General features: G+C 36.3%; 3 protein-coding genes across 6 annotated transcripts; 2 read left to right on the top strand and 1 right to left on the bottom strand.

Moving 5' to 3' along the window:
• The first annotated feature begins 364 nt into the window (after positions 1 to 364).
• On the top strand, positions 365 to 4,310 carry LOC111785624 (transmembrane protein 209-like). Its single transcript, XM_023666000.1, has 7 exons — positions 365 to 755; positions 1,025 to 1,080; positions 1,194 to 2,110; positions 2,588 to 2,777; positions 2,996 to 3,181; positions 3,315 to 3,691; positions 3,843 to 4,310. Exons 1-7 carry the CDS (start codon positions 562 to 564, stop codon positions 3,981 to 3,983), a joined length of 2,061 nt encoding a protein of 686 aa, XP_023521768.1. The 5' UTR covers positions 365 to 561; the 3' UTR covers positions 3,984 to 4,310.
• Positions 4,311 to 5,487: 1,177 nt separating this feature from the next.
• On the top strand, positions 5,488 to 8,679 carry LOC111789279 (general transcription factor IIH subunit 2). Its single transcript, XM_023669996.1, has 4 exons — positions 5,488 to 5,930; positions 6,562 to 7,023; positions 7,271 to 7,646; positions 8,079 to 8,679. Exons 1-4 carry the CDS (start codon positions 5,646 to 5,648, stop codon positions 8,228 to 8,230), a joined length of 1,275 nt encoding a protein of 424 aa, XP_023525764.1. The 5' UTR covers positions 5,488 to 5,645; the 3' UTR covers positions 8,231 to 8,679.
• Positions 8,680 to 9,368: 689 nt separating this feature from the next.
• LOC111787679 (E3 SUMO-protein ligase SIZ1-like) lies at positions 9,369 to 24,045 on the bottom strand. Of its 4 annotated transcripts, none has more exons than XM_023667701.1 (17): positions 23,873 to 24,044; positions 23,602 to 23,725; positions 22,055 to 22,135; positions 19,240 to 19,282; positions 18,632 to 18,704; positions 18,239 to 18,401; positions 17,958 to 18,088; positions 17,167 to 17,241; positions 16,196 to 16,283; positions 16,049 to 16,124; positions 15,762 to 15,835; positions 15,560 to 15,667; positions 14,161 to 14,322; positions 12,180 to 12,284; positions 12,033 to 12,113; positions 10,758 to 11,955; positions 9,369 to 10,146 (listed from the first exon to the last, which is right to left on the bottom strand). In XM_023667701.1, exons 2-17 carry the CDS (start codon positions 23,623 to 23,625, stop codon positions 10,007 to 10,009), a joined length of 2,622 nt encoding a protein of 873 aa, XP_023523469.1. In that variant the 5' UTR covers positions 23,626 to 23,725; positions 23,873 to 24,044; the 3' UTR covers positions 9,369 to 10,006. The 4 variants fall into 4 exon arrangements, with proteins under 4 accessions (XP_023523469.1, XP_023523468.1, XP_023523467.1 ...); XM_023667700.1 differs by having other exon boundaries at positions 9,371 to 10,146; positions 10,752 to 11,955; positions 23,602 to 23,736; positions 23,873 to 24,042; XM_023667699.1 differs by having other exon boundaries at positions 9,371 to 10,146; positions 10,752 to 11,955; positions 23,873 to 24,041.
• Positions 24,046 to 25,469: the final 1,424 nt, after the last annotated feature.

Here is a 25,469-nt window from a genome sequence, read left to right on the forward strand (position 1 = left end):
AAATAAAATTAAAAAAATTGAGAACCCAGTATCCAACCCGAACCCAACTCGAAGATAAAGAGTTAGGTTGGGTTGTGAAAAGTTTTGGATTGGGTTATCCAACCAACCCAAATTTTTGGGTTGGGTAAAAAAAAAATCTCTCAACCCAACACAACCCCGACCATGTAACCTACCCTATTATAGATGAAAAATCAACCGATCTAAATTTCAATTTTGAAATATTTATAAATGATAAAAAAAACAAAAAAATAGCGAAAAATATAAATAACCTCTCACAAATGTCAAAATTTTATACTAATTTCAATATTTAAAATAAAAAAATAAATTAAAAATTAAAAAATTATTCACGGAGAGAAAGGGAAAATGTAGAAGAAGGGAGAAAGGGATAAACCCTGGGAAGTTATGGGTTTTAGTTCGTTTTCAAACGCAGGGACTGAAGCCGAAGGTTCTGTCAAGAAGAGCATCTTTGAGAAGTCTTCCCCAATGTCGTAGCGTACTGATCGAATACCTGTTTCTGTTTCAAAAACCCTAAATCGGATCTCAAATTCAGACCTGATACGGATGGAAGCTGCCGGAAATGGCGGAAGAGCCGATGGCTCTTCTTCTCCGAAGCCCTTGAAGTTCTCGGCGTACCAGAACCCGGCATTATCCGCCGCTTTAACCGTCAATAGCATCCAACCTTCCAAGTTCACCTTCCTCTGCATCTTCTCCCTCTCCTCTGCATCTGCATTTGCCTTCCTTCGCATTGTTTCCTGGTAAAGTTTGATCTGCTGCGTCCTTTTTATTTAGTGAACTTTTCGATCTTCGTTTTCTGTCTGTAGCTTTGTTTTGTGTGGACTGTGAAGCTTTTCGTTAGTTCTGAATGAGGATTTTATGGATGTTGTCTTGAATGTGAACGAGAAATTACGAGTACTTGAGAAAGAGTTCTGCTGAATTTTTTCTTCAGATTTTCTTTTATGCTCTTGGTTTTGGTTTTCTCGGTTAACTGAAGCTAATGCATTCTTTTTCTTCTGAATTAATGAAGGGAGAATGCGATTATCGACAGCTTGAAGGTGAAAAACATTCCTGAAGAGGCGGCCTGTAAGTTACTATATTATTCTCATTTGTGTATGTTTGCTTTGAGTTTAAGCTACCACGTTGAACACTTATGGCTGTATTGCTTTTTTTGAATATCATCCTTTTCAATACTTCAGATGTTTCTGCCAAGGCTGTACAGACAGTGGTAGGCTTAGTATTTTTGGGAACAGTATTAGCTTTCTTCAAAGCAATATTCTTGTATAGAAGAAGATTTAGTGGTGGTGTGTCTGTTGTATCTGCCTCTAATGGTTCCAAGGATCAAACACCTCTTTCCAAGCGTCAGCTAGGGCTTATGGGATTAAAACCAAAGGTTGAGAATGGGACATCTGAAAAGGCATTAAAACCTCCAAAATCTAAACCCTACTCATCACCTCCTTCTTCTGATGTTCTTGTTCCTCTTCATCAATCTATGGGCAGTTTTGGTTATTCATCTCAAAGAAACACAGATAAATCAAACTCTGTCAGTGGAAGTAAAATGCAGTCTTTCACAACGCCTGCAAAGTCCCCTGGTTCTGATTCTTCGTTTTATCTTGTCTCTGGAGTGGCCTCACCATTGCCTTCTGGCCTGAGTTCATCGGGACGGGATTCTGTGGTTTGTACCTCATGGTCAAGCAAACGAGTATCCTCTCTGAAAGAAATTACGTCCGAAGAAGAATTTGAACGATTTCTTACTGAAGTAGATGAAAAGTTAACTGAGTCTGCAGGAAAATTAGCTACTCCACCCCCCACCATCAGCAGTGTTGGTAAAACCAGTCCCAGTACTGTTGATACTTCAGCTAATACCTCTGGAACTACCAGAAGTACTCCCTTGAGGCCTGTAAGAATGTCTCCAAGTTCACAGAAATTCAAAACTCCTCCTAAGAAAGGAGAGGGTGATGCTCCCTCTCCAATGTCTATGGAGGAAATGGTTGAAGCTTTCAAGCATTTGGGAGTATATCCCCAAATCGAGGAATGGCGTGATCGTCTTAGGCAATGGTTTTCTTCTATTCTGCTTAATCCTCTTGTAGAAAAGATTGAAACCAGTCATGTTCAGGTACGGTTGGTCTACTTTGTGCTTTAGTAATTAAGTTTTGTTTTCCTTGACTCGGATTTCAATGATTTTCATAAACCACAATTTAGGAATTCTATCGGGCATGTTAACTTGTTGTGATAAAGTTTTTGGTGTAAATATAGATTATATTTCATGGAAAAAAATATATATAATCCTGTGATATAGCGTATAATTTAACCTGTATATTAGAACATTTCAATTTTTTAGTGTCTAGATTTCTAGTTCTTGTGGAGCTATAGTTGTTGGCATATGACTTATATTCCCAATATTTCCATTTTTCCTCGTATGTCTCATTATGGAGATTTACGTGTGAATCAAACTGGTCTGATTTATAACTGTGTTTGAGAGTGGTCTTTGCTTAGTTGCACGATGAGTTACAAACATGAAACCAATGATTATTTTGATAGTTTACACATCCTTTGCACATTATTAATCTGCTAAACTTCATGGTTCTTTAAGGTAAAGGAAGTGGCTGCTAAACTCGGTATCTCAATTACAGTAAGTCCAGTAGGCGATTCCTCTGGAACCCTTCCTACTGTGTCTTCCGTTGACAGGACTAATGAATGGCAACCAACATTGGCCATTGATGAAGATGGACTTCTCCACCAGTTACGAGCAACGCTTGTGCAATCCATAGATGCTTCTAAAAGTAAGGTTTTCCTTTTATTTTTTTTCAAAAGTTTCTAGAATTTATGTTTCTATGGGTTTCTGGTTATAATTGATTATTTTTTTTTTCCTTTTTTGAGTTTAGGTTATGATTGATTTGCTTGTTCTATCATCAGTCTCAGTAAAAGAAGCTTACTTTTCTATAGAAATAATAATAGTAATAATTATTGCTTTGTTTGCAATCATCTATCTTCAATGCAGTTAAGATGCCTCTAGTGAATATACAACGGTCTCCTCAGCAGAATCCCTCGGTTCCCATCATGCAAGAGTGTGTTGATGCCATTGTAGACCACCAGAAACTTCTTGCTTTGATGAAGGGTGAATTGGTCAAGGGCTTGCTGCCTCAAAGTAGCATTCGAGCAGATTATACAGCACAAAGAATCAAAGGTTGGCGTAGATCCTATATGATCAGTTTATCACGTTTTCCCCTTTTCCCACTAATTCATCTATCTAAATTCTGTAAAATAGATGGTAGATTACATTTTTTAAATTGACATTTGGACCACTACCAATTTCACAGAGCTTTCTGAAGGATCCTGCTTGAAAAATTACGAGTATCTTGTGACTGGAGAGGTATATGATAAGAAGAACAAGAAATGGACACTTGACCTTCCAACCGATTCTCACTTACTCTTGTATTTATTCTGTGCTTACCTTGAGCATCCGAAGTGGATGCTACATCTAGATCCTTCAACCTATGCCGGAGCTCAGTCCAGTAAAAATCCTTTGTTCTTGGGGGTTCTTCCTCCAAAAGAACGGTTTCCCGAGAAGTACATAGCAATAATATATGGTGCTCCTTCCATTATCCACCCTGGAGCTTGCATACTGGCTGTTGGGAGGAAAAGTCCCCCAGTTTTCTCTTTGTATTGGGATAAGAAGCTTCAGTTTTCCCTTCAGGTTGTTTTCCTTTGAACGCGTTATTTGCTCAAATCATTCTTAGACTTCGTTCAATATCATAGATTACATAATGTTTAATGTTACGTTCCAAAATCGATCTGATCTGAAACGTCATTGGGACAACAATAACTGTTATGATCTTTATTTTCAGGGAAGAACAGCATTGTGGGACGCCATATTGCTCCTGTGTCACAGAGTCAAGGTCGGATACGACGGAATCATTCGAGGTATGCACCTTGGTTCTTCTGCACTAAGAGTTCATCCGGTTCTGAATTCAGAGCCTGTAGACTGAGTGAGTCAATGTGTGTTTTTGGTTTCATCATTCTTCTCACTATATCTGCTACATGAAACTAACAAAACATGTGCTTATGCAACAATTTTTCTCCTTTGTACAAACATGCATCCTGGGGGAATTGCTTAGGGTCGACCTACCTACTGAAAGCTTAGAACTTTAGTTTCCCAGATTGAATGTTGATGTATCCTAGTCGGAGTTCTTCAATAGTTTGTACTGACCACAATTCACAAGGATCCTGAATCCGAAATTGTCAAAGAACAGTTTACAATTCTGTTTGGCTGCCTTTTTGTTTTACACAACTTTAAGTCGTCTTATCATTTCCCCACACCTTTTAGATGTGAGATTGCCATTAACTACCACTTTTAGTTCTATTTACAAGTTCGAACATGATTAAAATTAATTAAATAAATTAGAATGAAATTAATTGAATGCACAATTTATTGTTCTCGATCTTATTCTTCATTCTAACCATGATGATTTGATCTTGGAATGTATTTGAGGTAGGCAGATATCTCTTCAAACTTTAAGAGAAAAAATGGCTATGGCTAAATTATATATAATTAAAATATTCTTTGTTTAAAAAATATCTCTATTTTTTTAAAATGTAAATGTTTTAATGTTATTGATAGTAGAAATTTTAATCTTATGTTGGATAAAAAGTCGATACCAAGTTATCTTATCTAGATTCTCTATCTAATCTTCTAACATATTTATTCGATAATTGTGAAATCTTTATGAAATATTAAGTATAATTTTCAAATTTTTTAAATGAATAAGAGTGTTTTTATGATGTAAAAGAGTGTTTTTATAATTTAAAAAAAGTTTAAAGAAAATAGAACTAAAATGTAAGGTAACTTGAACATGATTAAGTGCATATCAAGTAAAGAAGTTGAAGAGAGGCCTAGACGCAATCCGAACCAACTGAGATTACCGGAAGCGATCTGGACTCTATTCTGGATTTTTGACCATATTCTTCGTAGAGCCCTCTTATCTCCTCCTTCTCCATGAAGAAAAATGTCAAACACAACCGAACCGACTGAGATCACTGGGAGCGATCTGAACTCTATTATAGATTTCTAACCACGTTCTCCATAAGACTCCCTTATCTCTTCCTTCTTCAAGCTCGGGTAATGAAAGAAGGAACCGACAAGAAAGTATCAACAACCCCGGAAAGATTTATATATACAACCACATGGGTTTGAAAGATGATGGCCCAAAAAAAAATTAGGCATCCCTAAAAAATCCCAATGACATTAGCATTACAAGTACAGTCTACGCCGAAACATTTCCTAAGCGCTCACTTTCTGCCTCTGCCACTGAACACCATTACAACTGCCACTGTTCTCTCATCTCTTCTCTTCACACTCGAATCCCACCCATCAAATTCATATCCACCTCAGTTCGTCATTATCGATTCCTCAGCGCACCTTCAATCCCCGAATTGGCCCTCATTTTTCCAATTCTTTTGACCTACCTACTGTTACTCTTTAACTCNATCCCCGAATTGGCCCTCATTTTTCCAATTCTTTTGACCTACCAACTGTTACTCTTTAACTTCCCTAATGCTGCTTGTTCTCCAAGTATAGATTGTTTTCGATATTGGGGGTTCATCAATTTGATCTCATTCCAAAACCCTCAAGAAATTCCTTAGGAAAAACCATGAACAATGGCGAAAATCGGCGATTAAATGGTGAGGCCGAAGAAGAAGACGATGATGACGATGCCAATGGCGGAATGGCGGCCTGGGAAAGGACTTATGCCGATGATAGGTCGTGGGAAGCCCTACAAGAGGACGAGTCTGGGCTTCTTCGGCCGATTGACAATAAGGCCATTTTCCATGCCCAATATCGCAGACGTCTTCGTTCACTTTCTTCCTTAGCAACCACTGCTCGAATTCAAAAGGGTCTTATTCGCTATCTCTATGTCGTCATTGATTTCTCCAGGGTTGGTTTCCCTTTTCATTCATGTCTCTATTACTTCCTGCTATTTAATTTAATTTCACCTATGCCTTCGCTTTTGATGTTCTTATGGAGAAAAGGGATTTGTGATGTTCATCAAGTTAAATGCATANTGGTTTCCCTTTTCATTCATGTCTCTATTACTTCCTGCTATTTGATTTAATTTCACCTATGCCTTCGCTTTTGATGTTCTTATTGAGAAAAGGGATTTCTGATGTTCATCAAGTTAAATGCATCGAATCTCTGCTGAAATGTTTTTCATTGAAAATATGGAGTAGATCACAAAACAAACAAACTTTCAAGTAATCTTAATTTCCAGAAACCAAATACTAACAATCAAATGATTATCAAACATGGACTTCTCCCAAGAACTATAATGTGGTATAATCTCATTTTCCCAACTTGTTTGTTCTCTGATTATGTTAGGAAGGGTCTGGGAAGTATTATGTGAATGAGTTNTTGTTTGTTCTCTGATTATGTTAGGAAGGGTCTGGGAAGTATTTTCTGAATGAGTATAGTTTAGAGCATGAATTTCTGTCCATAGGAACTGTAGAAGTGATGAAATGGTGGTTTTTCCTTATCTATTTCTCTTATTTTGCGTATCTCTCGACATGCAGGCAGCAGCGGAAATGGATTTTCGACCGAGTCGAATGGCTGTGGTTGCAAAACATGTGGAAGCTTTTGTCAGGGAATTCTTTGACCAAAATCCTCTCAGTCAGATTGGTTTGGTGACTATAAAGGATGGAGTTGCTCATAGCTTAACAGATCTTGGTGGGAGTCCTGAGTCCCATGTTAAAGCATTAATGGGGAAACTGGAATGCTCAGGTGAAGCATCCTTGCAGAATGGTCTGGATCTTGTTTGTGGCTATCTAAATCAAATACCATCATATGGGCATAGAGAAGTTTTAATCTTATACTCTGCTCTCAATTCCTGTGATCCTGGAGATATAATGGAGACAGTTCAGAAATGCAAAACATCTAAAATAAGGTGTTCAGTAATTGGTCTTACTGCTGAACTTTTTATATGCAGACATCTCTGTCAGGAAACCGGTGGCTCGTACTCGGTCGCATTGGATGAGGTGAGTTTAATTGGATGTGTCGGTTTCCTAAAATGAAGAACGAACCATAAAATTACTGCAGCAAGACTCTGTTGATGTTTTTATATGGGAGTACTTCGCTAAATGTTTGTGTNAGGTGAGTTTAATTGGATGTGTCGGTTTCCTAAAATGAAGAACTAACCATAAAATTACTGCAGCAAGACTCTGTTGATGTTTTTATATGGGAGTACTTCGCTAAATGTTTGTGTAAAACTTGCCTTTTTTGTAGTCCCATTTCAAAGAGTTGCTATTAGAGCACGCACCTCCACCCCCAGCAATAGCAGACTCTGCAATGCCTAATTTGATCAAGATGGGGTTTCCACAAAGAGCAGGGGAGAGTTCTATTGCGATTTGTTCGTGTCACAAGGAAGCTAAAGTTGGAGGGGGCTATACTTGCCCTCGATGCAAAGCTCGAGTTTGCGAGCTGCCAACTGAGTGTCGAATTTGTGGATTGACACTTATTTCTTCACCTCATTTGGCTAGGTCGTACCATCATCTCTTTCCGATTATACCATTTGATGAAGTTTCTGATAAACTATTTCATGATCCACGACATCAACTACCGAAAGTTTGCTTTGGCTGCCAAGAAAACTTCACAAACCCTGGTAAGAACTCAAATAAACATGATACTTGGAATTACGGTCTTCTTATAATATAATGTACGTGTCGGATTAGTGAGCGTGGATACCTTAAAATCAGGTGGAGTGGAAAGAACAGACTTTTTGTCTTTCTTACTTGGGGTTCTTTAAGCTGGGTGCTATTTTCGAATGGCCCGTAATGTCTGATTCCTAAAGCAAAGAATGTCTGTTCACGGTTTGGTCGTTCTTCATTACTAATTTTGTGCTGCATCAGTACTATGCTGAAACAATCTCATGGGGATTTAAGTTGTCTCTGTATTGGGTGACTTAAGATTATTACATTGCTCATATGTGATCCTGTTTAAGGCAATAGAAGCAACTTTATGAAGAAATATGGATGATTTCTGCACTGTTCATCGAACTTTTGACTCATTGAAATGTACATTCTGTTCATATTAGGTACAGGTAACAGCCCAGGCATCCGAGTTTCTTGCCCAAAGTGCAAACAACACTTCTGTCTTGATTGTGATATTTATATTCACGAGAGCTTGCACAATTGCCCTGGCTGTGAGAGTTTCAGACGTCCCAAATCAGCGACTTCCGATGATTGAACGGATGCGAACTTCTGATGGTTAAACATGTTCCTTTGGACCGAATGCATACCCTTAACCAAATCCAAACTCTATTATGGCCATGTCAATGCTGTCTGTTCATTTGGGTTAAAGCTGTTATGAGTTTTGTACCAAGTTTCATGTATGTCCTATGATGAATCAGAGGCTCACTTTGTTACTGTTGAAGTTGTCTTTGATGTCTCGACAGACAGCTCAACCAGAGGCCAAGTTCATGGGTGCGGCTTTTTTACACTTGAACCCATTGTTGAAATTGGCTAAAAGTTGGTTCTGAGAATAAGATTTCACAAAAAACTAACAGGCCGCTCAGTTTCGTAGGAAGGCCGATTTCCAATGGTTTTACTTGTAGTGTACTCAAAATTGAACCCCCAGTAGGCAATTCCCATTTTCATTTTCATAATGACGTGCAGGAGCTTTATATTGTCTGATTATTCAGTGGTATTTGACATTCATATTTTTTTAGTCTAAGTTATAAAAGTATCTTTATGTATGCGGAAAGGTCATTCTTTAGTCATGAGATTTCATATCGGTTGAAAGGGAGATCGGTTCACCGGGCTCTGAAAGAGGGTGGATTGTGAAATCCCACATTGATTGGAGAGAACGAAACATTCTTTGTAGGGGTGTGGAGATGCATTTTAAAAACTTTGAGAAGTTCGAAAGGGAAAGCCCACAGAGAACAATATTTGTTAGCGGTAGATTTGAGCCGTTACAAATGGTATTAGAGCTGGACACCAGGCGATGTACCAACGAGGATGTTGAGCTCCGAAGGGGGTGGACACGAGGCAGTGTGCCAACAAGGACTCTGGGCCCCGAAGGGGTGAATTGGGGGGATCCCACATCAATTGGAGAAGTGGATTGTGAGATCCCACATCGGTTGGGGAAGAGAATGACTCGTTCCACCTCACAAACGACTTGTTTCACCCCACAAACGACTTGTTTCACCCCACAAACGACTTGTTTCACCCCACATCGGTTGTGTTACTCCTTGCCTGAGTAAAAACCCAAAAAGTAACAATACCTGCTAACTTCGACGGTTATTGGAGTCTAAGTCATTTACAATATGATGATACGAGTATACAAATTTCCAAGATCAAATTCAAAACCAAGACAACAAAATAGATACAATGAAATTTCTTAATGATTATCATTGGCAATGATTGTATTTGAAGTAGTGCTTTTCGAAAGCGTTGCAACAAGGAAAGATGGGAAGCAACCATTCGTTCAGTTTCCACAGGATGATATATAGAACGGTCACGCCAATTAAACATTACACTTTCTTTCTGGTGTAAAATTAATTTCTATAAATAAACTAAATCTCAATCAAAGATATATACACCTAATTGCTCTCATCGTAGAGGAAAAAAAATTGTATTACATGACGACTACCCAATTCATGACCATCTCTCTCTGTACAGTTTCACCCGCACTGGAACTACAAGCACACAAGTCGTCCGACCATCCTGCTATCCTCTTATCACATTAGGCCTCTGGCGTCACCAATAATCAGAGAATTGAAGAGAGTTGGGTGTTGTTGTATACTATCCATTATCCATTTCCACTGTGCTGGCCAGATTCCCTCCACTAGCTTTGGTCCTTGACGATTGCTCGTTTATCAACTTTCTTACCCATAAAATATGGGGGAACATACTTGAAGTTTGAAGAAGAGATGAACCAAAATGAATATTTACGAGCTTGCCTGTCCCCAGAAAGAAATCAAATAAGAGCAGCAATAATTCTTGGTCATCTAAGGTACAAAGCCTACTCTGAATCGGAGTCTATAGAAAGGTACATCCGCTGTCTGACAGAACGCTTCTGGCGAGGGAAGGAGAATGGGCTATCTGATCTTTGCCGGCTTGCTTTCTCATGTCTAACGTCATTCATTCCAAGAAGCAGAGAAGCTGATGCAACAATATAGTTAGCCTCAAAATCAAGAATACACCAGAACTTCGAATAAAAGCAAATGCAGAAGCAAGAGAAGCTGGAATTGAGTTTTTATTTTTCAGAAGCATGATTTCATTGATGTGATGACATGTACAAAAGGGGGATGAAAGCCTCCTCACAGGCCTAGAGGTTACAAAAAAGCCCTCCACCGAGTATAATTTCAGAGATCATTTGGGCATGTTCTTTCTACAGGAAATAATGAAGTATATGAGCAAGATCATAAGAAAACGGCCAGAAAACAATAAACATATGCATAAACAAGATAATTACATGCAAAAACCAATTTTGTCCAATCCAAAATTGAAAAGATCCAAAAGAATATAAAAGTCTGAAGTGGAGGAGCAAAGGACGGCAAACAAGTAACACTTTTCACTGATATAGTGAAAAGTCACAAGGCATTGGTGAGGAACGTGAAGGAAAATAAAAAAAATATCCAGGCAAAAAATTGCTGTAACTACAAAAGATCTATTCAAAACAATGCATGCGTTTCAGATCTGCAACCATCATTGAATTCTAACCAATCCTCACAATTCAACAGGAGAGGAAGTGGAAAATAACTAACCAGTACCAGACAATGAATTGATTTCGCCTCCAGTTGATGGAATATGCTGTCTTGAATTCAGTCCCTTGGCCGTTGTTGACTCCACATTGCTACCACCTAAATCACCCCCAAGCCTGAGAGAGATCCAGTCATCAGTATGAACACCATTTGATACATCAACCTCATCTCTGAAATCAGACTGCATAGGCGCATCTGAAGGCCTTGTAGGAAGAAATATTTGAAGAGATGGATCATCACCAGCAAAAGCTAATGGATTATCAACCAAGCTATCGTTCATGTTACCATCAGTACGACCAATTGAAGAATCTGGAACAAGAGAAGTGGGACTTATAGCTGCCTCTGGGGCCACTGCATAGCCATTCATTGAGGAACAATTGATGGAGTTATGCTGCAAGTCAACTAAATCATCTGATAAAACTGCATTGTTGCTAAACAATTGGAACCCAGCACCTCCTTGTGTTCCAGGAGGTAATGACCAAGACATTCCAAAATCAACCTCATCGTGGGCATTAAAAAGACCCAAGCATGAATTTCCAGAAGATAATAGAGTTGGATCATCGGGATATGTATCTGTGTGTCCAGGAGGTGGCATGGAGAAAGGAACCTCATCTGCATCTGTATGGTTCGTCTGATAAACAGTTCCAGACGTAACTAAAATGTCATTATCTTCATCTGAATCACTTAGAACAATGACATCACCAGCTGGAGCAATAGGATTTTGTTCGGTAAATCCATATGCTGAGTCAACATGTAAGGAAAGAGAATCCATCTCAATCCCATTATTATTAGAGAGATCCAAGTTTACACCACCCTGGTTTACACTTGGATCTTCACCATCCCTACTGTCAGTGGCACTGCTGCTCATTGGGATAATCTTGTGGTCATGGTTCTCATAATTCTCCCCCATTCTATTACCAGAGAAAGTATTGATATCTTCAGGTCTGCTGACTTCCCAAAACCCATTACTATTCCTCCTGATGCCAAGTTTCAGACCACGCTCTAATCCATCTTCATGCTTTATCTGCTTTGATGCTTCCATCTTTGGTTTAACTTCTTCATTACTAACGCACAAAGTGCCGTCAGGGGAGTGCCACAGCCAAAGGTCACCAAGATCCCTGCGCTCGCTTTCAGTTTTAGACCTCACACGCCAGGAACCATCAGGCTTAACGTCAATTTCTGTAACATCTTCACCACAATGTCTCATCTGTAGAACCATAGTATGACAGGATTAAATTAATTTCACCGGTAAAATGTAGCTGAAGAATGCAGAAAAGACAGTACCATAGATGTTATACGGTTGAAATAAGGGTCTATGATAACATTCTCCAGCGCATAGTTCTTCAGACAGATTGGGCACTGCCACTGCAGTAAAAATACAAACAGTTTAATATAAGAAGATTAGCATAAGAAATTGAAAAAACAACTTGCCTTCCTTGAGCGTTGATTCATTTCTACAAACACTTCAAGATCAAAGCAGCCCATGTGAGCACAAGGTTTAAACCGTCCAGCAATCTTCATTCTTGAACCACTCATCTAGGGAACGGAAGCCCACAAAGAAATAATACAGATTATTACCAATAAATAATTTTTGCAACACAAGTGTAACTCCAAAAATAATATAAGAACTTCCTAGCAAAAAATTGAGTATGCACTCTGGCTTCAACCATCTTTCCTTAATTACACAATATTGAGGCCAATTCTTGCAACAATGTTCTCTACAATCTGTGGAATTGGATATGCATGCACATAAGTAAAACCCAAAACAATTTTTCCAGTGGTTAGCCAACTAGAAATACCAAATTACAAGCTGATGAGTATCCCATACTAGCGTTTATACTCACTTCAGTTTGACAACCAAAATTTAGACATTGAAACCATCTAATGAATGTCAAGTCACTGTAACATACTTTTATCATGAAATTATCCAACTAACTCAAATAATGGAGGACAAAGGAACTTCTTAAGTTCACACTGGGCACATAGGTTTAGACCTTGCAACCTCAATATCCATCTAGTATGGGAAATACTCTTCAAAACAATGAAGAACGTGACCACATATATACATATATGGTGCATAAGAAAAGCTTAATACTGCAACATGATTCACCTTTATTGTCCTAGGCACAGGAATTTTAAAAAAATAGTGTGGTCAAAGTCAACTGTGAGTGACACACTAATTATATAAACATAAACCAAAGGTTTTCAAAAAGGAAAGTTTGTTTCTTGTCAAAAAAAAAAAAAAATTAGAGGTTTGCAACACCCAGCCGGCTATCTGATCTGTTGGATCAGCCATTTGATTCCAAACTATTTTCCAAGATAAGAGTAGATCTCCATATTTTGATCATTTATTATGATTTGTTTTTGGCAAGAAACAATGTCTTTGATAAAATAAAATTATACAAGGGGGTGAACCCCCATCCAAAGGAAGTTACAAAAACATCCTCCAGTTAGAAAAAGAACAGTGCCCGTGATATGATTGCAAAAGGGGAGACATTTTTACACCATGATAAAGCCAAAATAGAAAGAGACTATAAAAAAGATATTTGATGCCATCTTATCAAAAAAAAAATTGTGGCTCCTCTCAATAGCGACCAAATAAAGGCTATGCTGAAATGAAGCCAAAACCACGAGTCTTCTTTGTGTGATGGAATGGATGATCAAGTGGGATCAAAGGGAAGAAGCACAGACCAACCAAAGCCAGCGAGAAGAATTTCACAAATTCAGGAAGAGAAAGCACAAAGTACGATCATCATCCTTTTTGCATAATGGGCACCACTAAAGTGAAATGGCCATCCATGGAATCCTTATTTGCAGATTATTGGAGAATTGAGGTAAGTAGGACTTGAGTGATCAAAGCAAAAACTTGAGTTTGGTGGGATAGATCCTTCAAAATGACATTATAAAGGCTTTGCTCGGATTTCATGACCAAAGCAAAGATTAACAGTTGATCATCAAACTTGGATATGTAAATCTTTAAAACAAGGACCTTTTGGGATTGATAGTTCATCTTTAGTTTTTATGATAAACCAGCTTTCATTGAGAAAATGACAGGAATACATAAGTGGAAAAGATCAATACTTGGATTTTTCGTATCCTATCCGAAGTGTTAATTTTGAGAAAAATGACAGAGTACATAAATAGAAAGAGTTCTCTTCATGCGCACTAGAAGAGTTTTTTGTGATTTTTAATGGTTTGGCTTTCCTTCCCCTAAAGTTGTAATTTCTTTGTCAACTCCAGCGACAGTGAACCAATGAAAAGTGTTGACCATTTACAAAAAGAAAGAATCGGCAACAAGCATAATCCATAAAGGATTGAGAAATCCTCCCACTTCTAACAAATATCTCAAATGAGAAGCATAATAATACAATATAGAAGACTAATGTATTTCAGAAAATGGCATGAGACTTACAGGACAGCGTAGATTAACCCCAAAAAAGTCTGCAACAACCTCCACGTCACTGTCACTATCAGCATTATCTGCAGTGTTCCCACCAAAAATGCAACGGCAAACACGGGCAAGAGCATCTTGAAAACATTCACCATCGGACTCCTTGGGAATCATGGCTAGAATCTAAAGAAGAAAAACCACGTGCAACACCCAATGACAACCAACTTATTAACATTTCTGAGAGAATAAAAGATAGGAAATATTTGTGACAGGCATTAAAAAAAATAAAACGGATACAAACATGTGCACATTGCAACAATTCCAACTCCCATCTCATTCCAATCCTCCTACATGAAAACTTAAGATAATAGGTAGAGCTCAGAAGATGGGACAGATCCCGACCATCCTAGGGTGGTAGAAAGATCAAACCCTTTGTACTCAAAATTTCTTATCCTTGTATTCAAGGGTTAGGTTAGGGGATGTGCAAATTTCTTTTCTTTTCTTCTCGTCTTAACAAGTAATTTATGCGAGACAAAAGTGATGCTATATCTGTTGTTCTTTCTTTCCTCTTTTCAATAAAAGAGATTCTTCTTCAAGATTAGAGTGAGAGTGAGTGATTGACGGGAGAAGAGGTGGGGTGAGAGAGAGAATATAGAAAATAGGAAACATGAGAGAGAAGTAGGGTAAAATGGATCCAATTTTTACAGTATTTAGAGTTTTGAAGGTTTAATTTTAACCTTCAAAGTTTAAATGTCTAATTTTCACATTTTTTAAAAGTTTAGCCAGTCTAAAATTTACATTTTTTTATGGTTTAGGGGTCTGACTTTCATAGTTTTGAGAGATTAACTTTTACACTTTGAAAGTTTGGGGTGCAATTGTTACAACCGACATACTTCGAGGGCAGTTTTTTGCAATTTTCCCTTCATTTTATTTCTTTCCAGCCATCTCCATCTCTTCCTTGCACCCAGTATCAATCTAATGCCCAAAAGCTTATGCCTTGTGATAGCCTCCAGCACCATTTCCTAATAGCCATCTCCCCTAACAACAATTTTCAAACATACTTAATTACCTCCTGGCAGTGGAAACTAGTAACTTACTGGGGAAGGTAAGTTCAGTTCTATGAAGATGCATACAGACACAAGAAATGACGCAATTGAATATCGGTATAAGAATAAAGGCTTGACCCCTCATGCAAATGTTTTATATTAATAGAAGTATTTATTTCTTTCAAACCTGCCCCACAATTATACACAAAACAATGAAGCTGCACCGCACCAGTGATAACGAAACATTTACACTGGAAAAATGTGCTGCTTCATTACAAATATGTCTAACAAATATAAAGATTCTCCAAAATGATATCCAGAAGAATCTAAAACCTTGAAAGATATTTAACAGCTATGGTTCCCAAAAAAGTTACCTGTTGAACAGTGCGCCGTTTCACAATTCGAACCCCTAAACAAAAAGTACGATTATCACATCCTGTTAATGTTATCTTATTCATTCCATCTTTTGTGCACGGTGTGATCTGACAGGACAAAAGAGTCCAAAAGTTAGGCGTTAGAAAACATAATGCTCCACGAGAATACACAAAAATTGCAATGCAGAATAAGAGAGCTTACAATTGGACCATCATCACGACCATTGGCCCCCAAAAGTTGAGAGCCGGGCCTATTAATGGCACGAACAGCCAAACCTGTGAAGCAATTAAAGTTTGATCGTCAAAACTAAATGAACTGTCCTACTGCATAGTAAACATCATTATACATACATGATAGTGCAACCATGACCTAATCAATAATTAAATGCATGCCTACTTTTTTATAAACTGACAAATATGATAGATAAATACAGTTGTGAACTTTTTAATTAAAGTTTTGATACATATAGGGTAAAATTAATAGCATACCATTAATTTGTAACTCTGCATACTGAGGCCATTGCATCCTGAATGGAACCTTGTCGTTCAAAAGCATACACCAGGCCTAGCATAACAAAGACATACTTAGTTAAGAAATCAATCAGTTTACAGGGAAAGAAAGGTGCACTAACCAACCTGAACATCATATTCCTGTTTAGAAAGTAAGTCCTTATCGGCCCTTGTGAGTTGAAACGTTCTATCCAGACTCTGCATGGGATTTGTCCTACATATTCGTACAAGAGGCACGTCGTCAAAAAAAAAAAGAATATATAGAAAATCAATATATATGTTATAAGAATGTAACATTAGAACTTCTGGTTGAAATAGAAATATGACGGGGAAAACCCTAAACAATAAGCATCTAGGGTTAGTAATTTTTTAATTAATAAAGAAGAAAAAAAACCCTAAATGCAAGGATTTTTTGCGTTCAGTGTCAGTAAATATTTTTTCAACTATGAAGAAGCCCCAAGGCACTGGACTTTGCACCATAGGGCTCATAAGAAGCCACAAGCACACATGCGTCTCACCTTGAGATCTGCGCCTGGCACCTAGGCACAAGCCTTAAGGAACTTTTTAAAACACTGGACACAGGCTAGAATTGAGAATGAAGATGCAGGGAATGATGTTAAAGGTATACTGAGGGATACAGGACCAAAAAGAACTGGCTTGTTGAGAACAAACAAGTAAATCGGGACAGAAAGATCTTGAACGTATAAGATATTATTATCCCCAGCGTTTGATTGTTAATCTATTTGTTCAAGTTACTTCCAACTCTTAACATGTAATCGTAATCTACACTTTTCTAAAAGAAACAGGACTTTTACTAACATGATGAAATCTGCAAAAAGGAGATAGCCTCAATCCATGGCTAAGTGAAATTATAAGAAAGAGCTCAAATTAGTCAACATATCAGAAAATGAATAATTACATACGAAATTACCAAGTCAACACCAAAATGCAAAGACAGATATGACATTACCATTTAAACTTAAATGAACAAAATGTATCCATGCATAAACAAAAACAGCGTTTTTGGGTTTCTTTTTCTTTTCAAGAGGCGGGGGATACAGAAGGTCTTGAATCAAAAGTTAATAAAGTGACCTCACCCATCCGTTGGAATGTTTGAGGATGTGGTAATCAGCTTTGCAGGAAACAGAGGATGTGCAACTGAAACCCAAAAACTGTATTAAAAAAATGTTAGATGGCACATCATTAAAGAAGGACAAAACAAAATTACTTAATTAACTCTTATTATACAATTGAAAGCATCAACCTGGGCACCAAAAAAATTAATTCAAGGTCAACGTGCATCAAACTGAAATCAAGAGATCCCTTATCCAACAAACTTGAAATCTATTCGTTAATTTAGATAATTGCAAAGGTTTTAAAATTCATCAAAAGAAAGATTTTGTGTTGTAAGCAAAGAAATCAATCATGTGTCACTCCCGAAAAAAGGTTAATACTGGAGTTAGAGTGTAGAAGCTTAACTATTTTCTCTATTTAGTCACTAATTTGTTCTTTTCTTTGGATGAGAATTTTTTGGCGGAATAAATGTTATTAACTTCTTCAAAGAAGAAAGTACTTCAATATTTCATTATCAAACATTCCTGTTTCCCATACATCCAGTTTATTTCTACAACATAAGCAACTAATACTTTTTTCTCTATGTAGAGATATACCAGACAAGCCAAAATGTACTGAACCACATAAAGAAGAAACTTTCAAGCAAATAGCATACTTCACTGCCCTCAATTGCACATACCAAACAGTCATTCCTATGGGAAGGATAGTAGTTATTGACTGATTTAAAAAAAGGCAGACTTGCATTCAGTAACCCCTAATTCCACAAATAAAAAGCCAATAGGCTAAATGGAAGACATGGGTAATAGATACGCACGGGTCAGCACGATTGAGACGACAGATCTCACAATAAAAGTGTTCAGGGCATGGTGGATTGCTTTCCGTAAGTTTCTCTGGAACTATAACACAACTAATGTGCTGCCACACTTGGCACCGTGGATCCTCACACTGTCGAACGTAAAAAAGAGTGGTGAACAAAAGCAACTGATGTTTCAAGGGAGATGGAACCATAAAAGGAACCAAAATAATTAAAACAAAAAAAAAACATGGAAGGAACTTAAAAAGAAAAATGCATAAACAGAATGGTTTGAGTTATACCTTAATCGTCGATTCTGTTTGTAAGGCATTTCCACAAAGACACCGAACCTTCATATCCAATTGCAAAGAATCTTCTGTTTCGCCTTTAACCTGCATGTTACTACTGTCAGAGACACCTTGACCCTTAGATGCTAAATCCGTGGCCCCAGAAACCTGCATCTTTCTGCATAAAAAAAAATCATGAGAAAGAAGTTTGAACAAATAAAAGTTGACAGCTGGGCATACATAAGGTATAAAAGAATGTGAAAAAGAAAACACCAGTTGAGATGATTACAAGAAACACTACAAGATATGATATATTTATAAAACAGCGACGTGTGAATAATTACAGAATTAAAAGTGGAAGTTAGTCAACAAGAACCTTGAAGAAATATATAACACCAGAAGACAAACCTATATGTATCATCAACAAGTTTAGCCACTTGATCCTTTCCAACAGCATTTTTCTTTGCCCACATTTTTGAAACTGAAAAGAAACAATTGAAACAGATATTGATAAAATATGAGACAAGTCTTATTAAAGTTATAAAGTAACTACAGCTTATGTTCACAGAACATGAAAATTTTTGGCTAATTAAAAGCCTTTTTGGTAGCCCTTTGGCCTTCTGGGGTATCTTATCTCCTTTTTTGTATGCTTTTCCACCATTAATATGTTCCTTATTTCTTATAAAAAAAACAAAACAAAAATAATTGAACTCGAGACCTTAACATTTATATACTGAACCCCAACCAACAGGGTTTCCCTTAGCCCCTCAACCTTAGTCCCCCAACCAACTGGATTTCCCTTAGTCCCTCAAACAAGACATGCAAGCAATATGAAAAAAAAAACAAACACGAAAGCAATGTATTTAAGAGCTTCAACATATTCCAGCAAAAGAATTATGAAACAGAAGCCCAACGTATGAAGATCTCCACATAAACAAGGGGAACTATATAGTGCTCAATTGTAGAATTCAAGTAAGGTTATAAAGAAGAATGTTATCAAGATTTAAAAATCTTACCTTGTTCATCAGAAAGGATGGCAAGTATCCGCTCAACGAGGTCCTACAAAAACATGTCAGACAATCTCTTGAACACATCACATATTTTAACTCATAAGGTAGCAACCAGAAAGAATATATATCAACGCACAACTCAACTTGATAAGCATGGAAACATATTTTGGTTGAACTTTTCCGGTCTTTCCTCTTTGGCCACAGATATTATCGGTAAGAGAAGTCAAGTGTGCAAAAAAGTGAAAGGATAGTGAATTCTCCCTATAACCAAGGTATTCCAAAAGGATTACAACTTCCAATTGGCTTGTAAACCAAAACCTCGCAAACCTTCCACCCTATTAGATTCATCCCCAACCCCCAATTCTCAATGAATGTGTGAAGACCACAATATCAAGCCAGAAATTAATATTTTTAAATGTTTCCTTGGACCCACGAGTGTATATTCAAGGAGAATAAGGAAGTGGCCCGAAGACTTTATTTCACTTCCTAGAAAGCATGTTTGGTTAGCCAGGTACTGGATAAAAGAAACAATGAAGAAAACAAAAACATGTTTCTCACATATGGGACCTCCATTTGAAAGGGTTAATATCATTCAAAGAAACTCTCGGACAAGCTTGTTATAAGGAATTCATACTTCCTGTGCTAGTAAACTTCTTTTTGAACAAAAAAGCCAAAAAACAATAAAAGAACAAAAAAAAAAAGAAATAACTTCTCAGTTCTCATTGATAAAATGAAATAATGGTATCTACCTTCTACTATAAGCTGATAAAATAAAAGATGAAAACAAACCATGAAACCTTTGAGCCTACAGTAAAATCAATCTTAACAGCTAAAAGTACAACCCCAAGGACTTTGATAGACCCCATCCAAGCCATTTAATAAACTATAACAAAAAAAAAAACGAAAAATCAACACCTCTTGAACAACTTCTCATATACAAACCCATTAACCATTGGATAAGAAAACATCGATGCTCGCAGTGGACATTGCATAATCTCATCTAACTACATTGAAATCCCACTTATAGACTAAGTACTGTTACAAATGCCAAATAAGTCGCGTAGCTCTTGCCACAACTCTCTTTTCCCAGAAATTGAGTTATGCCGCTAACATACAAACCCCAAGAGGAAAATTTTTCCTCAAATGTAATCTTCTACGAAAAGAGAATATTCCACAAGTAACATCACCAACTCAAATAAGAGGCTCCTTCAACAAAGCAACAATACCTCCAGAAGCACAACTCCAACAGACAGAAGAAAGGTCCACCAACATTCAATTCTTTTCATTACAGAAATATAGGAGAAGTTGGGCATACCGAAAGCAGGGTAATCATAAGAAATTTCTTTTTGAAATATGAAAAAAGATATGAATCATTAAGATAAACAATGACATAAGAACGAAGATACATCGAAAACATGGATAAATAATTGAGAATGTTTGTTGGATATTAGAATGAGATTATCTTAATGGAACTTTGTGCTCAGTAGTTAATTCATATGGCTTATACAGGGAAAATTGTTAATTATAAATTTTAACTAGCCCGTTTATCTGAAGTTTGGGTTAATTTGATTGAGGGCTGAAAAGGTATATACAAAATTTAGGTAAAAAACGTAGGAAAATTTTTCTTCTTGTAGCGCCATTTCCCTATACTTGAGAACCAAAATTATATATTGGTTGAAAAGTTGAACAACTAGTTTATGGCCTAGCAACTACATCTTTGTTTTCTTTGCTGGACAAATAAAAGGACTTCGTAACATAAGGTGAATTCAAGATGAAGAAGTCCTTTTTTCTTGCAGACACCCAAAATAACATTTTCGGACTTTGATAATAGCTTCCATACATTCAGTTCAATACAAGAATTTATGGTATAATGAACAGAATCCTCACAAGCATCCCCGTAAGAATTGCAAAAACTCCTTCCACAAGTTCAAGCGAAGATCATGAAATTTTAATCCAGTCTCAACAGTCGGGAATAGCAAAGATTTAGTCAAGGACCACTTGATCCCATTCTTCAAATTTAATACATGAGTTCTCTAAGAAGACAGCCCCTACTTTCCAGAAGAATTCTACTTTCTGATTGGGTAACATCATAAAAGACCTCTATCTGTGACTAATGTTAATCTGAAAAAAGTCATTTCTAGGCTCATCAAGGATCTTGTGCTAGTCATATGAAGAAACTTTTTCCCAGACAAAACCAATGTTTCCCCTTATTAACCTCAACATCTATATGAGCAATAGAAGTTTCACAAATCAACAAATAGTGCTTTAAAAAGTGTGCCTCGTCAAAGAGTCTCCCTGCAGCTTCACCTTCTTTAAAAAAAAAAAAACTTCTATAGATAGATGAAGATATATGCTCCAAAAACCCTCATTTCTCCAAACAATCTTTTACAAAAGCTTTTAATTCTATACTTTTTCATAAATCACAAATTTATTTACATTTTTTTATCATGCACCTCAAAAAACCTTGTACACAATTTCTTCTGTTCACTGACGTCTAGACTTCAGCCAAAAGGAAATATGTTCACGTAGAACACTGAACAAGGGGTAGAAAAAGACAAAAATCGTCATCAGGAGTTCTGAAATGCAAGTACAGTTATCAAAATACACCATAACGCAATTTGAATCAAATATTTTCAAGATAATTATGCTAAAAACAACAATTAGGGCTCTTTCATGTAACAACTTGCTTTTTGTCTTTTACACCTTTGTATTGACTGCTCAACCCTACTTGACTTATTCTCTTTATACTTACACCTTTGCAAGAGCCAGTTACATGAAAAAAAAAAAAAAAAAATTAACAGTCAACATTCAGACAATTCACCTGCTTCTTTCCTTGCTTTGAGAGACCTAGTTGAGAGAGAATATCCTTGAGCTCTTTTATTCGAAAATAAGCCAATTTATCCTATAAGTGAAAATGAAAAACCACAAGCAGAAGTCAAATTAGTAGAGCATTAAAATTTCTTCATAAGATTCAGATAGATGAAATAAAATCTAGAGCAAGGAAGCAAAACGATATACTTTGTCCAACCAAAGTTACAACTTACAACCATCTAAAAATCCCAATAAATTATTAAAACCAACTTAGGAGTTGCTTTGATGATGAATAAGAAGTTTGAAATTCAAGAAGAAGACAAACCAGCATATAGAAAACTAAAATGACAATTGGACTACTAAGACTACATCAAATTAGAAGCAACAATCAATCTATCATCTACAGCAAGAGAGTATGCTTCATTTTATTAGACCACAGTGCTAAATGTTAAAGATACTACACTAACAAGAAACAGTAAAACATAAAATACATCAAAGTTAACAAATAAGACAAATAAGAGGCCATGTGCTTTAGAAAATATCCAATTTGAAGATAGACAAGTAGAATGTCATCATCCTCTTCTTAAATAGATAGATAATCAATTTATGGATCTCTTCTCAAAACAAAGAAGAAAAAAAAAATATATATATATATATATATATATATATATATATATATATATATACGAGACAGCACGGAAGACTTCATTCACTCTTAAGAATTTCATTGTCATAATTATTTGAGGTTGGATATAAAACCAGGACTACAATCATAAACGTGTTCAATACTTATACTATACAAGATCAAAGTCTTGTTCTAGATGAGTTGCACTCAGTTTAAGTTGAAATTAGAATTCTTCTCTTCTCCACTTTGCAATCCTATGCTGCATTGAAATATAAAATAACCTACAAAGGGGATGCAGATAAATGAGTAGAACAGTTAGATGGTATGGTACTACGAGTACCTAATCAAACAACACAAATTTTTTGCCAAATACCCAATTGGCGAAAATCCTTCTACAATTTTTTTTAATAAAAAATAAAAATAAATAAGTCCCACTAACTTCCTATGATCTCTTGGTTTAAAACTAAAGGCTCGTCTAATCAACAGCAGGTTATATTTGATAGGAAAAAAAACTAGTTCAACAATAAACCATGAGAGATGGGAGCTTGAAAAACACAAACACTCAATAGGCTGACAACTTCATTGAATTCAAGGAGATTTTAACACTGTTCAGCGATCACAGAAAATATGAAGATGTAACAAACGAGTTACAACAGTCACAATCCGATCATCTCAAGCTAACAGAAAAGAAAGAACCAAAGGTCAGGTATATATTTGAGAAACTAAGCTAGAGGAGCAAATCTCCCCATGTAAATATCACACGGCATTTGGCCAGTAAAAATCCACATGAACATTACATTACACCAACAAAATCCTGGAGCAAGCCAAGTAACAGGTAAATGAGCATCCACAAATTCAAATTACAAGTCACTAGAGTAACAACATACATTGAAACAATCCAAATTGAACTAAAGACCAACATTAACAAGTACCTTGCAATTAGCAACCAAGTCCATCCTTTCCAAGTAACAACCCACAAAATCCCTAACGATGGTGTGCCAAAACGATGATTTTAACAGCAACTCAACACCAACCACCAACACATGGCCCTCCGAGCTGCGATTATTCTCATCAAAACAACCAAAAATGACAACAAACACAAAACAAAATCAGATTCCCATATAAAATCAAGCATAATTAATCAACAAGACACACACACACACACAATTGAACAGATGGCATAGAAACAGATTGCAAATTTACCTAAAGAAAAATTAGATTTCTACGAACTGGATGAAGAATTGAAAGCCGTATATTGATGTCCAGAAGCTCGAGTCGCCCACGCCGACTTCCCCCCCCCGCGACTCTGTCCTTAAGCGCTAGTGTTTCTTTTTGACCGAAACCCCAACCAGAACCAATCCCCTCCAATTACAAAGTGCGGACCTATCGACGATTATCCATTCCGATTTTTGAACGGCGAACATGTCCGGGCGGGGATACGCTGTACTCGTGTGTAACTTTTCACTAAGTTAACTCGAATCATTTATTATATTCGATCCACTCGACGGTCCAGATTTCATAACAAGGTGAAGAAGAATGGTGATGATTGTGCCACCTCATTACATTTCTATAGATGTCGTACTGCCGATCTTTCCTCAAGAAATAAATCGGTACAGATCAAAAACCCGGCAAGCAGACATTTTCCAGTCAAATAATCTTTTTTTTTTTCCAATGAAATAGTATTTTTCACCAAAAAGAAAAAAAAAAAAATCATTATTATCTTGAATTTTTACCACCGACTATGTAGGTAAATAATTTAGGGTTACCCTAGGATTTTGTAAAAAGATTAAATTTTTAGAAATTAGGGTTAGTCTAGGTTAGGGTTTAGGAATTTTTTTATATTCATTTTAATGGTTATAGTAAATTTTATTTTATTTCTAGCTAGTTTTAGACCTCAAATATTTATAGTGATTTTGTTGGTATTTTAGTATTTTGTTTAAATTTTTTATGGAAAATAATAAATATATTTTAAAAAAACTTCCACCTACTTTAATTAGTAAAAAAAATAAAAATAAAAATAAAACAATGTANAAAAAAAAAAAAAAAAAAAAAAAAAAAAAAAAAAAAAAAAAAAAAAAAAAAAAAAAAAAAAAAAAAAAAAACCTAACTAAGAATATTAATTAAAGATGTCGGTGGGGACGGAGTGGGGACGGAGTAGGGACGGGGATAGCTTTTCAGTCTCATCTCCGTACTCTTCTTCATCGTAAAATTCTCAATTCAATTATGTAGAAATTGGGAGGAGAATTTCCGACAAAGAATTTGTAGAGATAGATTCCTTCCCCAAAATTATTTATCGTTTATGATTTATTTTTATTTTTTATTCAATTTTCTATAATATATATATATATAATATATATATATATATATATTAAAGTTCACTAAATTTTCCAAAAAAAAAAAAAAAAAAAATTGAACATATACATTAAAATATTTGAGATTTGATTCTCACGGGTACGTGTATTTCACTTAAAGTTCTTTGACATTGCTAGATAACTTTCACGGCTTGCCAGGAAGAAACCGGTGGCTTTCGTAATGGCTATTGACCTTAGTATGGTCCAGTCTTTTTAAATATTATCTTTTTACCTAACGAACAATAGAGGGTAGCAAGCAACTTTGCTTACATTTTGAAACGGCCGTGTTTTTTTGTCTACAAAGCTTCATTATTACCCGTTCTAATTTCTCATGTCATGCCATTAGACTCACAATGATTGTGCAAGCCAAACGTTGCTTAAAGAAAGAAAAATATTAAACATAGTTAACAGAGTTGATATCAACTTGAGTATAACTCAATTAGTTAAAC

This window comes from Cucurbita pepo, chromosome LG02 (assembly GCF_002806865.2).
Source record: "Cucurbita pepo subsp. pepo cultivar mu-cu-16 chromosome LG02, ASM280686v2, whole genome shotgun sequence".
Taxonomy (NCBI): domain Eukaryota; kingdom Viridiplantae; phylum Streptophyta; class Magnoliopsida; order Cucurbitales; family Cucurbitaceae; genus Cucurbita; species Cucurbita pepo.

What these genes read in the sequence shown, in the direction of transcription:
- LOC111785624 (XM_023666000.1), top strand. Translation starts at nt 562, where the DNA reads ATGGAAGCTGCCGGAAATGGCGGAAGAGCCGATGGCTCTTCTTCTCCG. An exon ending in CATTCCTGAAGAGGCGGCCT is followed by an intron (nt 1,081 to 1,193) that starts GTAAGTTACTAT and finishes TCAATACTTCAG; the next exon opens with ATGTTTCTGCCAAGGCTGTA. An exon ending in TTGAAACCAGTCATGTTCAG is followed by an intron (nt 2,111 to 2,587) that starts GTACGGTTGGTC and finishes TGGTTCTTTAAG; the next exon opens with GTAAAGGAAGTGGCTGCTAA.
- LOC111789279 (XM_023669996.1), top strand. Translation starts at nt 5,646, where the DNA reads ATGAACAATGGCGAAAATCGGCGATTAAATGGTGAGGCCGAAGAAGAA. An exon ending in ACTCGGTCGCATTGGATGAG is followed by an intron (nt 7,024 to 7,270) that starts GTGAGTTTAATT and finishes CCTTTTTTGTAG; the next exon opens with TCCCATTTCAAAGAGTTGCT. An exon ending in AGAAAACTTCACAAACCCTG is followed by an intron (nt 7,647 to 8,078) that starts GTAAGAACTCAA and finishes TGTTCATATTAG; the next exon opens with GTACAGGTAACAGCCCAGGC.
- LOC111787679 (XM_023667700.1), bottom strand. Translation starts at nt 23,625, where the DNA reads ATGGACTTGGTTGCTAATTGCAAG. An exon ending in CTTGTTGATGATACATATAG is followed by an intron (nt 18,402 to 18,631) that starts GTTTGTCTTCTG and finishes TTTTTTATGCAG; the next exon opens with AAAGATGCAGGTTTCTGGGG. An exon ending in TGCAGAGTTACAAATTAATG is followed by an intron (nt 15,836 to 16,048) that starts GTATGCTATTAA and finishes ATTGCTTCACAG; the next exon opens with GTTTGGCTGTTCGTGCCATT.